Below are 12,832 nucleotides of genomic sequence, written 5' to 3' on the forward strand. Positions count from 1 at the left end.
TAGGTGATATACAGGAGCTTCTCCTTTTCTTGGTGGTGGCGAGACACATCCCTGTCTTGAGGTGGATGATGCTAAGAGCCAAGCTCTTGGTCGCCTTTGAAATTCTTTCGCGATCCTTTGCATTGACTGTAGAAGTGCAGGATCAAAGGTGGTGAGTTGCTAAAACGGACTTTGTTCTATTGGTGCATATATGGGCCTTTCCGTCCCCTCTTCAATATTCAAAAACTCTATCCAGATGGTCTACCATCTCTTTGATAGGAGATAGATTTACGACAGTTTTCAGGTTGCCAGCACTTCATCTCGTCTTCCTGCTTTGGATGGTGAAGTCTCTGATTTTTCTGTCGATGAGACATCCGGCTGAACATTGGATGTTGTCTTCCTTCCCTCCATAGATGTGATTTTCCCATCGACAGGAAATCCGTTGACGATCCACCCATGGACAGTTTCGTTGAGGACTGTTTCGGACTGTTTCGTGGACGAACAGTGTTTCACCATCGACTATGCTTTTGTGGATGAGGTCTTGCTCGTAGACGAGGAAATCTTAACCGTCATCGTGGATGGGCATCCCTGCGTGGACGACTTTGGCATGGACAGCACACCCTCTTTCTGTGACACACGTTCACTCGTGGACAGCACTGAATGGATTTCAGTTGACGGCAGACTCAACAACGACCGCTGCGATGATGTCTTAAGGGAAGTTTCCTTACCTTTGTGACTAGCCTTCTCCTCAGTATAGTGGCTTGTATGGCCTTTAGACCCTGACAGGGCATTAGACCGACTTTGTCACCTTTCCTCTTTGTTTTAAGTGGTAGAGAGCCTCCCCTTTCTACTGAAGCTCTTTTTTTTAAGCTTGCTTCTCAGCACTTTTGTGGGATGGCACAGGGATTGTTTTGGATGATTCATCATCCGATGACTGACATTTGCTTTCCAAATGAAGAAGGAGCCACCTTTGTCAGTGTTAACGATTTTAAGAGAAACTTTTGCAGATCTGGCAGTTTTGAATGTCATGACGGTACAGGCAGTATATACACAGCTCATGAGGATGCCGCACAAAGACCTCTTTCTTTCTGCACCTACTGCAGTAAAAGGGGATATTTTCCCCTTAGTCGATCCTTCCACAACTGCCTCAGACAACCTTTAACTCTATGATTTTGGACCAGGTGCAGATTCCCTGAGCCCAGGAACCACACGGAAGAAAAATGTAACGACTCCTGTCAAAAAAGATGAAAGCTCAGAGAGCTGAAGAGGATTCCCCTTGTCTTGTAGACTGCAGGGGAACAATTTGAATATGGCTGCCTGGGGTGGACCTTAATCCCTGCCATCTCATTGGTTAGGGTCACAAAGGATCAAAGTGAGGTGGAGGGACTACACAAGTGAGTGCCTTAGCCGGCATAGTGGGCAGTTTGTATTGCTGTTCAACTGGGAATATTCAAGCATGTGAATCTATGAAAGTTCCAATGCTGGAGAAGTGCAGGTACACTTCAAAACCCCCAGGGCTGTGAGTGACTGTAGATCTCAGTGAAGAAGGGAGGCCAGACTAAGAAATCAAAGACTGAGATTCAAAGGTGTTGACTGCAAGGATCAGATATCCTGTGGTTAAAGCATTTAAATTACTCTGTGTGGCTTAAACTGTAATTTCCCCCAGTCCGCCTTATTTCTATTCCAAAGTTTTGTATCTGCCTCATCTTTGTGACACTGAAAATAGGGATTCCTCTACTATCAAATGGCTGATATTCATCCTTGCCCAATTGAATATGGTGCATGCCAATGTACCAAGACTGTACACCATTACTGCAAGATGAGGACATTCGTGATGTAAACATTACACCAATAAATGCAGTTAGCATTGGCCATCGCAATGTTGTGCAGTGTGATCACTGTGGCTGATTATCGTCTTGCTTTTATGACTTCGACCTGGCTCTGATGCTATTCTGACCATGTTGATCTTCTCTTTTGATATATTCTCTTTGAATGTGGTGACGAATCTGGACAATTCGTCCCTTATCCAGAGAGGGGAGCCACCCCCTTTAAGGCTAGGGAGGGGAGCCTGCTACGCAAGACCCTCCATAGGGGCCCGGGCAAGTGGGACCTCAATGGCAGTGACTCCCCTCTTGGGGGCAAGGACTCCCATTCCCGTAAGGAACTCCCAGTCCAAATCACCCTTTCTGCATATACGGATATTGGAAAGACTTTGGCATTCTCTGCTACAACCATAATCCACAAAGATCCTTCTTTAACTCTGTTGGCTTCAAGTAATGCTGAATGTCACCTGAACGCCATGATTAAGGAAGACTGACACAATTCCATCAATTCCAATTAAGTGTATAAGAAGAGAACAGACTGTGCATGGAGGAGAGACTCCTTTGGTGGGAGAACAGCCGCTGCGTAGATCTAGCATCAACGTCATGGAGGGGTGGAGCCACGTCAAGCCCCGAAGCCAACGGTGGTGTGAACGAGGACAAACCTGCCAGCTGGAGGCTGGACAGGTGGTTCCTTGGCAGAGCAAGAGACTCTGGTCAGGGAAAGAGACACGACTGGAAGAAAAGTCTTCTGTGGCGGTGTGGCCACTAAAGGGCAGTGGTGGGCCAGGCGCCCAGCAACCGGCACTGAGACAAGAGACGGGAGAGGAGCCGGAGTCCCTGAGCTCAACCCGGCAAGTGCCTGTTACGCTGAGGGAGGTACTGACGAAATCGCGGATGCTAGCAACTTGTGGACAAGGGTACTAACAGCGTGAGAAAGAAACGAACTCTGTATTTATGGCTAAAATGGCTGCCAAAAGCACGAGAAGTTGAAAGAAGCTAATAGGCTCACGGTTCCACTGAAATGGTGTGAAAGAAATATGAAAATTGTATATTAAAGCTGCAATAGCTGACAAGGCTACTGGGGAATCTAATAAAAGGATGGTGAATGTTCTACAGCAAAGCTAGCCAAGGGCATCAAGCCACAGCAACCTACAGTACCCGAACAAGCAGACGCCTTAAATTAAATACTATAATTGTGAAACCGCATGTACTAGGGGACCACAGGAGCCCCAGTACCACGAAGGTAGGAGAAGATTTTGTCGAGTAATCCTGGAGAGATTCAGACTTTTGAAATATACCCAGAAGAAGAACATCTAAGCAACCATTTTCTTTGTCAAGGGGGAGAGTGAAATCTCTAGGGAAGATAATTATACATTTTGCCAGAAAGCCTTTGCGAAGATGGTAAAGACAATACCTTTGTGTTTGAAAGGAACTCTGACACTGCGACTAAGTCTGTTGCAAGTTGGGCTAGGTAGAATTTCATACCGAGGCTATTGTGCAAGCCTCTCCTCTTTCCTTTTAGTTGGGTATTTTCCTAAAGTGGTAGGACTAGTTAGTAGTTTAGGATTCCGAGAGATGATTTTTACTTTGGACTTGACGTGCACCCTTGGCTTTAATTTTTCTAGGAAGGGAACTTCCCACATAGCGAAAGGGCAAGTTAGGCGTTCTATTTTTTATTTAGATAAACATCCTTAACTACGACCCACTGTCGTCTGAGCCCTTCTTCTGGTTCACCACAATTTCTAGACTGTTAAGAAGGGAAGCAGGTTGCTGATTAACGCTATACCTTTGTGTGCTAACCCTATTTCCAAGGCCTGTACATTTACTTACTAGCCTCTGGTCAAAGCGCTGCTAATTGCCAGCTAGATTGGCTTTCAATAATTAAATGTTGTCAGTTTCTGTACGATTTTTATAAGGAACTATTTGATACACGAACAGTGAAGAGAATGGAGGCAAATCTTAAAATGCCAACTGTCAAAGTTTCCCCTTTATTTGTGTGCATCTAATGGAAACATTCTGGCCTCTGTGATAATCTCATCTACCTATCCTCCGGAGGCCAAACCTTAGTACGCAAGGAATTGGGTTGTAAGAGACCTTTTAATGTCAATTCATTGAGAGATGAGGCACTATAGACAACTGCAGTACATGGGCCTTGTGTGGGAGATGGAAAAGAGGGCATGTTTGTCAACATTGTTTTTATTAAAGGAATTAATGTCTCATCTGTGCCTAGCTCTAGGGTGATTGTTTCCCTACTCTTTAAAGAAAATAACCTAGTGCTTGTCACGATGTGACAAAAACTCTGTCCTCCTTCCAAACCTATTCTAACCTAATGTCTAGCCCTACCCCTAATGAGAAAACAACATAAACTTCAGGTGGCTGCTTTATGACCTCCAGCCAATGGTGTGCTTGGTTCTCTTTTTCTCTCAGGCCTCTGCCTCCTGCTACAGTTAAAATAATTTAAAAAAAGAAAATTGCTCGTATTCTATTCCTAGAGCCAATTGCTCTGGACCCCCAATCAAACGTACTGATAGTTCCATGCTTACCCATGTTTAATTGGATAACTGGTAGTATTTGTCTGTTCCTCATCTCTCAGAACAGGCTTCATGAGTTGTTCTTTGTTTCCATTGGTTCACTTGTGAATGCCTTTTACCCCTGCTGTGGGTGCCTGGTATTCGCTTGTTCATCCCTGCTGGGGGTCTCACCCCCTTGCGGATGATTGTATGTTTTAGACACTCCTGGGTTTCCTGGCTCATCAGTCCGGTTCAACTTGTCACCTTTCTCACTCCTTCATGGGATGCCAGGATTCTCAGCTCTGCTTAGGTCTGAAGGCTTCTCAGCCCTTCCTAGCTTCTCTTTAATTTCACCCCCTCGTGGAGTATCTTGCTGCTCGGCCTGTCGTGAGTATTTGGCCTCTCGGGTAATCTGTGTTTTGTTATGCTCTCACCCCATCGTACCTAAAGTACGAATCTGGGAGGTCACTTGGCATAATGCATACTTGAAGTTAGAGTGAAAGTTTCCTATTGTCGAACTGTGGTAAGTAATGCATGCTGAATCTATGTTATGTAATGTAATGCACTATTTTCATCGCTTTCGACTGCCATTTTTGTTGGACTGGCTACGCTTGGTTCTTTAAGAAGAGAGATGGGGGTTGTCTGGGGGAGGGGGGTAATAGCAGGAGAGGCAGATATGAAATCTGTGTTAATCGCTGCAAGTCGCAAGTACTGGACTCCTGAGTGTGGCTATGGTTTTTTAGGTTTGGTGGAGACACTTTGGAATGTGTTCATCTGGAGGGAAAGCTCTAGATATTGTCTGTGCCAGGGAAAGGAATTACAGTAAAAAAAAAAATCTCAGCCCCAGGGTGCCCCCTTCCCATGTAAGCTATTCCAGTCCAATAAGTGGATGCTGATTTCATTATGGAAAACCCACCTCTGCGAGTAATTCCCAATCCAGAGTATTTATCTGCTAAATACCACATTTATAATTTGTGTTTGTATACAGCGCATGCCTCTCGATTCCAGATGTCGGAACAGGTGCTATCATCAAATTTAATGGTCTGGTGGTGGGGCAGTGGGTTTTTTTCATGTTGAGACTGCATGGAAGCCAGGCCCACTCGTCCATGGTCTGCGCATGTGCGGTCTGGGGGGCAGAGAAAGCTGAGGGCAGCCAGGTAGGTAAGGGCAGCAGTTCCTAATGTCACGGGTCGGTGGGGCCTTTAATTATATAGGGGCTTCTCGGTAGCCCATAGTCAGCTACGTGGGGTAGGAGGACAAAAGAATTTATGGGGCCAAGTAGACACGCAGGACCGGGGAGTGGTGGGCATCCAGTAATTATGTTAAGGCAGGCAGGGAAGCATGCCCGGTGGTTAGCCCTACAGAGTGTTTGTCGTCAAAGTAAGGTAGCCCCCAAAGGGTGGTGGGGTAGTGGGTTTCTGTTATCTTGTGTCTGGTGGGGAGTAAAGCCCGACAGCCTAAGGTCTGCGTATGTAGGGACGACAAAAGGCTGGGGGCCACCAGGAAGGTAGGCGCACTGGCCCTCAATGTTTGGTGCAGCTGGCACCAGTAACTTTTCTTCTGGGAGCCAGGCCTATTCTCACAAGTGGTGCAGGCTACGGGGGACCGCCCTGTTTCCAATTAGCGAGTGAGCAGAGTGGGATTTGCCAAGAAGCTATGCGATGGGAAGAGCAGACGGGGGAGTAGGCTTACTTAACATCCATCTTACTCTAGAGCTCCTTAGGTCATGAGGCTTGTCTGTCAGCTATCAGCTGGCATAAGTAAGGGAACACTGCAAGCACACCTGAGCTGTGTTCTTTGGGCAGGAGATGATTTCACTTCTGCAGTTTGTAGCCTCTGTCTGAATTGTACCACCAAGATTGGCTGCAATATTTCAAACAGGACACTGGTAAACCTACAAAGTGGATTTTGGCTTTGCACATGATTCCAGGAAGTATTTGACCAAAGGTGATCGCACAATTATAGCCGAACTTCGGCCAAACACTGACTCAAAAGAAATTTATTTATTTAGGGTTCTTATATGGTGTTCACACAATCTGACAATTGCTTCAGAGCATGTGATCCAAGAAGGCTGTCCAGCAGGTGGGTTTTTTTTTAGAAGGCTTTTGAGATGTATCGGCCTTTCACTTTCAGGGGTGCCTTATTTGGGCAAAGGTGGCACTGTAGATCAGGTCGGTAAATAAAACCACTACAGCGAACTTCAAAGGGCAGCTTAAAAATCTCCTTGACAGTTTAACCAATCACATTGACTGGTTTACCAAGTCATCTGAAACTTCATAGATCAGTAGGCTATTAGTGAAAGGTGCATAGCCTATTAAATGATACAAGCCTTGCTGGTACACGGTGGACTTCTCAAGGGGATTTTTTTTTTAGCTGTTCTTAATAGCCTGCTATCCCTCCCATAGCACCCCCTGTTTAACAAGATGTAAATCATTTCTTTTGTCCCACGGATTGCATTTTTCAAAAGGGAAAACAAATGTCCTTCGGCAACAAGCAATGCATGACCGCAGACAAAGATTTTAGTGCAAGAGGCAACCCCAATTACAAACAAAATGATTGCATGGATTACCGCCAAACTAACTAAGGAAAGCATGCCCGTGCTTTCTGTCGCTCCTAAAATAGTTTTGCTGAAAATCCATTCGGGTATGACCGCATATTTCCCCTATGGGAAAACCAACACAAAGAGGAAACATTTTTCAAGCTTGTCATTTGAACCTTTAAATGGATTTGCACCAAACTTTCCAGTTTTTGGGAACGCGGGCCTTACCATTATTTTAAACCATTTCATGCTTCGAACGGGTTAAAGTCTATTAACCATAGACTCTTTAGCAAGTTCAATGGCTCCTCGTTTCACCATAACTATAGGGTGACACCCACAGCCATATAGTAAATAAACAGGTGCTGAATTACTCCTTGGATAATGGGTCATCAGCCAACCCTAGGGTGTTCTAGTTTAAACCTTGAAGAGGTGGATTTGACCAAGCTGTAGTCCATACTAACCCACTCAGTGACCTGGATGGATTGATAATGTGATTATTATTTTTTTATGACCCTATGAACCAGACTTCCATCTGTTATCCCTGTTGGGGGAACTAGTGACATGTTTGCTCTTCCACCCTCCACTGAGAGTAAATCTGGACACTGGGGTAGGACATTGCTTTGTAGTGAAAGCATAAATCGTCAAACGCATGCCTGCAATCCTGACCAACAACTTAACCAACCCACATGGTTTGTGACGCATCAGGGCCCAGACATTCTGTCCTTATGTACATACACACACCCCACTCCGTTCAGCTTTGCACCCTCTCGAAATGCGTGTTCTGGTGACACGCACTCCTCTGGAGGCACTTACCGTCCGCCTACTTCTCAAGAGGCAGCGTAAGAAGCTGGGCCTAATGAAGGCGACGTGTTGGGCGGATTGGGGGTATCCACCCAACACATCGCCTTCATTAGGCCCAGCTAGAGGAAGCAAGATGGCCGCCATTTATTACTAGAACAATACGTGTTAATAAAGAGCCGGCTTGTAGAGAAATACACTGACCTTTTTGTCTTTACATCTCTCACAACAGTTATGAGCCAGAGTTATTTCCAGGCCTCATTTACAGAATGGTTAAACCCAGGATTGTTTTACTCATCTTCGTTTCTGGAAAAGTGGTTCTTACTGGTAAGCAAATACATCCTTTGAAATAGTGAAAATGCCCCTGCGTGTACAATTGTTGTAATCCTATGTATTGATATTGATATTTTATTTCTATCCTGCTTGTACACAAGTGTTTCAGAACGCGACAAGGCAAGGGAGGGGAACGGGGGAGAACAAAAGAGCGATCTTACTAGGCCCAGTGACATTGAGAACGCGCAAGTTCATGGGAGAGGGGGAGGGGAAATGTATGTAAATTGACCTGTGCATGGCAATAATAAGTCTGTGTTGTGTAATGCAGAGAATACTTATAACAGTGCAAGGGCAAGTTATGACATAAAGAATTGTTTGAAAAAACAGACTACTACAAGATCCCATCTGTGCGTGGAAGACCATATTGATCGGAACATGGGCGAAATCACTTAATCTAGACTGGAGTCATTTAGGAGAACTTAGATCAACATTATGTAATCACCAAAAGTACTTAGATGTAATTATTTCTGTTGGGAGGAACTAGAGTAATTTACAACACATAGGAGACAGCACTAAGGAGGGCACAAAGTAATTTGTAGGCACTTGTCCATTCCTGGGGATGACGCCAGCAATCGATCCACCAAACGCACGTGTGTCAAATGGAGAAGACCTCACTGGTAGTCAAATGGTGGTCCAAGAATATTTACCATTCCATCAACTGATGCAATCAAGACCACAGACACAGCTTGCAATTCCATAGATGTAACGTTTTTTATTTATTTTTTATTTATTTATTTATTTATTTTTATTTACTTTTATCAAATCAATGATTTTGCAAAAAGAGAGAAAATCTTGAAGTTTTGAAGTTTTCTGTCCAACCATGCTCTGGTATTCAAGATAAGTTCAAAACCTTTAGTTGGTCAAACCAGGGCACTCGTCTCCATAGGATTTGAAGCACATTTCTCTAGGGCTGCCTTTAGAACTTTAGCAGTCGCTATTGACCATGCTGTCCTCGATCTACTCTGGAGGCGGTTCCACCAGACTTCTTCTTCATACAAGAGACTAGGTTGAATCAGCGGCCCAGGTACGCTCTTCTCCATTTTTTTCGTTTGAGAGCAGTGCATCAGGAGGTGCTTTACCGATTCGGGCTCATGTTCAGTTTTGCATAAGCGACAATGGTTTGTTTGCGACTGGCCCCCATTGGCCCTTATTTCGTTGGTTGGAAGTAGGTTGAGACGAGACCTCAGAAAGATGGATCTTAGGGCCTTCTCTGGAAACCTCTCTAGGACTTCAGTGGTTGAATGCGATTTTTTTTTTGGGCTGGAAATTTAAATGAGTGAGAAGTTTGTTTTTTTCCGCTGATGTTAAAGTCTCTATCCAGTCCAATTGGTCCATTTTCCGTTTTATTTTTGTGGGGTTTCGGATCAGTTCGTCTTCAGAACATCCAATATTGTCCAAGTGGGCTCGCTGCTTGACCGCCCAAGTTGTGAGAGCCTTGCCCCTTCCTGCTGACATTTCAATTTTGATTATGTTGTACAGGGGAAGTGAATCCTGCATTATTACTTTCCTGAACAGAGACATTTCACCTGTTTTGATGGCAGCGTGTTCCCAGTTCTCTTCTAATAACCGAGACCGATGTGGAATTGGGAAGCTGAAGGACTTTCCGCCAAAAGTAGGCCTCCAATTTTGGCCATATTGTAGTGGGAATCGATGGCATTGCCTCACATCCATATGCCAAGCCCGGAACTACTTTTTACTTTTCGGACCTTGTCCCACAGATGGTTTTGCATCGATGTCTCAGACTTTGAGTTGTCCATCATCACACCCAGGTATTTAAAGGACTTCACCACTTCTATGGTCGAGTTTTCAATGTGCCATCTGAAGTTTTTTTAGTTCTTTTTTGGAGGTTGTCCGACAATCAGGATTTTTGTTTTCCCTTTATTTAACTCTAGGTTGTTTTTAGAGATGTATTTGGCCAGATTATCAAGCTGTTTTTGAAGGCCAATTTCGGTCTGGTCAAGAAGGATGATGTCATATAGTAAACGGACCACAGAAGTCTCGCCAACTTTCGGAGGAAAAGATCTTGTGTTGCTGGCATTTTCTTTAAGGTCTCCAAGAAAAGAGATGAACAGAGCCAGGGCCAGCGGGCAGCCCTGTTTTACCCCTCTGAGCGTTGGGATTTCTTCGGACAGTGTGCCTGTTTGGTTTAACTTGACCCTGATTGACGTCATGTTGTGAAAAGCCTTTATTGGGTCAAGAAGTTTGCTTGGACATTTCCATTGTTCCAGTTTGGACCACTGCAGAGCTCTGTCTAGTTGATCAAAAGCTTGACTGAGATCTATGAACGGCAGGTATACTTTCCCAGGCCTTGGCGTAAGCTTGTTCTTTATGACACTTAGCATAATGATGTTAACTGTGGTCCCTGAATTGTTCATAAACCCCGCTTGAAAAGGGTCCTGGCACGGGGCTGATTTAGCCCAGGCTTGGAAGCTCTTTAAGAGAAATGATCCATATAACTTGCCGATTGTGTCCAGAAGCGCAATAGGGCGATAATTCCCCGGATCAGTTCTGTCGTCTTTTTTGTAGATAGGGGCAATCACTGCAGAACACCAGGACTTCGGGATCGTTTTAGTGAGGCAGGATTTTTTGAACACCTGGCCAATGAAACTCGCCCATTCCTCCGGATGGTTTTTTAGGTCTATGTTGGTAATTCCGTCGGGGCCAGGAGCTCTGGAGGATTTAAGACGCCTGATGGCCAACACAATGTCCTCTTTGTTTGAGAAGTCTTCCCAGGTTGTTGGTTTTAGCTCGCACCCAGTGGAGGGTCTAGTTTGCCTGGGAAGCTGGAATATCTTGGAAAAATGCAATTTCCAGACTTCTTCTGAGACGTTGTTTGACCCTGTTGCAGTTGAGCCGTCTTCTGAGTTCCTAATCAGTTGCCAAAATGCCCCTGAGTTCTTATCTGCCAATTTTTTCATTTCTTCTGCATCACATTGATAAAGTAGAGCTCTGCGGAATCTTAACCAGGATTTGTACAGTTTTTGTTTGTTCATGTAAGCTTTCATTGGACCATCTGATTCAGAGGTTGCTGCCTGTTTCTTCAGCTTTCTCAAGATACGACGTTTCATTACCAACTCCTTGTCATAAGTGTGTAATGGTTGCTGGTTGCCCTTTGGGTTTAACTTCCTGGGCATCTGATACGGATGAGGTAGGGGTTGGTAATCGGTTGAATTTATTGCACCTCTTTCTTTCCGTGAGCAGTGTGTTGCGTAGTTTTTTGAGAGTTCTTTAATTCACTCCGCCGTGAGTCTTAGCCGATTTCCTTGGGCGTTGGATTCAGTTTTTTCAGGCATTTGAAGTATGCCTCCTCCTTCAGTCAGCCAGACGATTTTCAAGATGTTGTGGTCGCTTGCCTCGGCCCTTATGACCTCAAAAGATGTGATCCGACTCAGCATTGGTTCCGATACAAATATGTAATCGATCGTCCTTTCTTGTGACCCTCTTTCCCATGTCGGAATGTAGGAGGCCAGAGGTAGGGAGTGGTCGATATTGTAAAGATTTCTCGAATCCATGAGGGATTGCCATAATTTGCCACGTGATTCACCCTGACTTGTCGGACGTGATGGAATGCTTCTTGGGAGTCAGTTCGGGCATTTGGCGTTCAGGTCCCCACTTAACATTATAAGAGGGTTGTTTTGTGCAGTCATGATGCCGTCGATCTCAGATTCAATGGTCGCTAGAAAGAGCCTGTCTGAGATTACTTGAGGGTTCCAATAGGTTGTAATTATGGTGATCAGAGAGGACGTCATAGAGTGAGTCCAGTCGTTCCCACTTTACTAGTACTGCTAGGTGCGTTTGAGTAGCAGCGAGCTTCTTCTGGATTGAGAGGCCTGACCCGGATCGGACTGCCACAAGGAGACCAGCTGAAGGAGGGCCCAAGCGGCCTTTGTTTGCTGGTGAAACCACAACCGAAAAGTCGTCGATTGTAGGGGGGACAAGAAGCCACGTTTCTTGAAGGGTTATGATGTCAAATTCCCCTAGGTTTACTCCTCCTGCTTTTGTGAGGTGAGTGTAACCCCTGGTGTTCCAGGACATCATTTTAAGCGTCTGGGTTTGATGGTCTGGTTCTGAACTGAGATCTTTTGAGCTTGTTACGTCTTTAAATGTTTTGGGCGTTTCGCTGGATGGTATTTGTTCCTATTTCTTCGTGTGGCTTGATGAGGTTTTCGGAAGCCATGCCAAAAGCTGCTTGATTGGTGCAAATGTTGACAAGTTGTTCCGGGTAGTAGAAGACTCCAGGTGTCTCAAGGTGTTGGGGTTTCTGTCAGACGGATTTTGTTCATTCTTAGTTTCTGAGTGAGACGGGATCCTTCTCTTGGTGAGAGATCTTTCTTCTTGAATTTCTCTTGATCTGTACAAGTTTCTTTCAGTAGGTCTCCTTGACGGAGAGTGCCGACTCTCACGCTTGCCGGTATTGGCCGGTATTCGAACAAAGTCCCGCTTGGGTGTTTGGGTCAGATTTTGAGTATTGAGTTCTGCTTTGATCTATAGTGGGTTTTCCCAGTTGGGTAAGTGTTCCCCCTGTGTTGAGATAGCTGGTTGTTCGATACTCTTTTTACCTCTGTGATGTAGTAGCCCCTTTTCAGGAGGTCTGCTTTGCCTTCTTTGGACCATCTGCCTTTAGCTTTTGCTCTCACATGTAGGTAGGCCTTTGCTTTTTGATCTTTGTGGTAGGGTTCTACTAGTATCAGATCCTCTGTCGTCAGATCTTCAAGGTCTCTGATGCGTTTCAAGATTTTTAAAACCGTTACCCTGTTTAAGGTTGTCTTCTCCGAGTTTTCCGGGATCTGTTCCAGCTTGAAAACTGTAGCCGAAGCTAGTCTTTGTTTTGCTATTTTTTGGGTCAGAGT

General features: G+C 45.0%; 1 protein-coding gene across 1 annotated transcript in view; it reads left to right on the plus strand.

Annotated features, from left to right (window-relative positions):
* The window catches only part of TBPL2 (TATA-box binding protein like 2), a 135,683-nt gene that overhangs the window by 66,949 nt on the left and 55,902 nt on the right, over window positions 1-12,832 (plus strand). The window contains exon 6 of the mRNA XM_069638450.1: window positions 7,882-7,976. Coding sequence (XP_069494551.1) covers window positions 7,882-7,976 — 95 coding nt within the window. The remainder of the gene's footprint in view (window positions 1-7,881; window positions 7,977-12,832) is intronic.

This window comes from Ambystoma mexicanum, chromosome 14, assembly GCF_040938575.1.
Source record: "Ambystoma mexicanum isolate Mex_15411 chromosome 14, UKY_AmexF1_1, whole genome shotgun sequence".
Classification (NCBI taxonomy): domain Eukaryota; kingdom Metazoa; phylum Chordata; class Amphibia; order Caudata; family Ambystomatidae; genus Ambystoma; species Ambystoma mexicanum.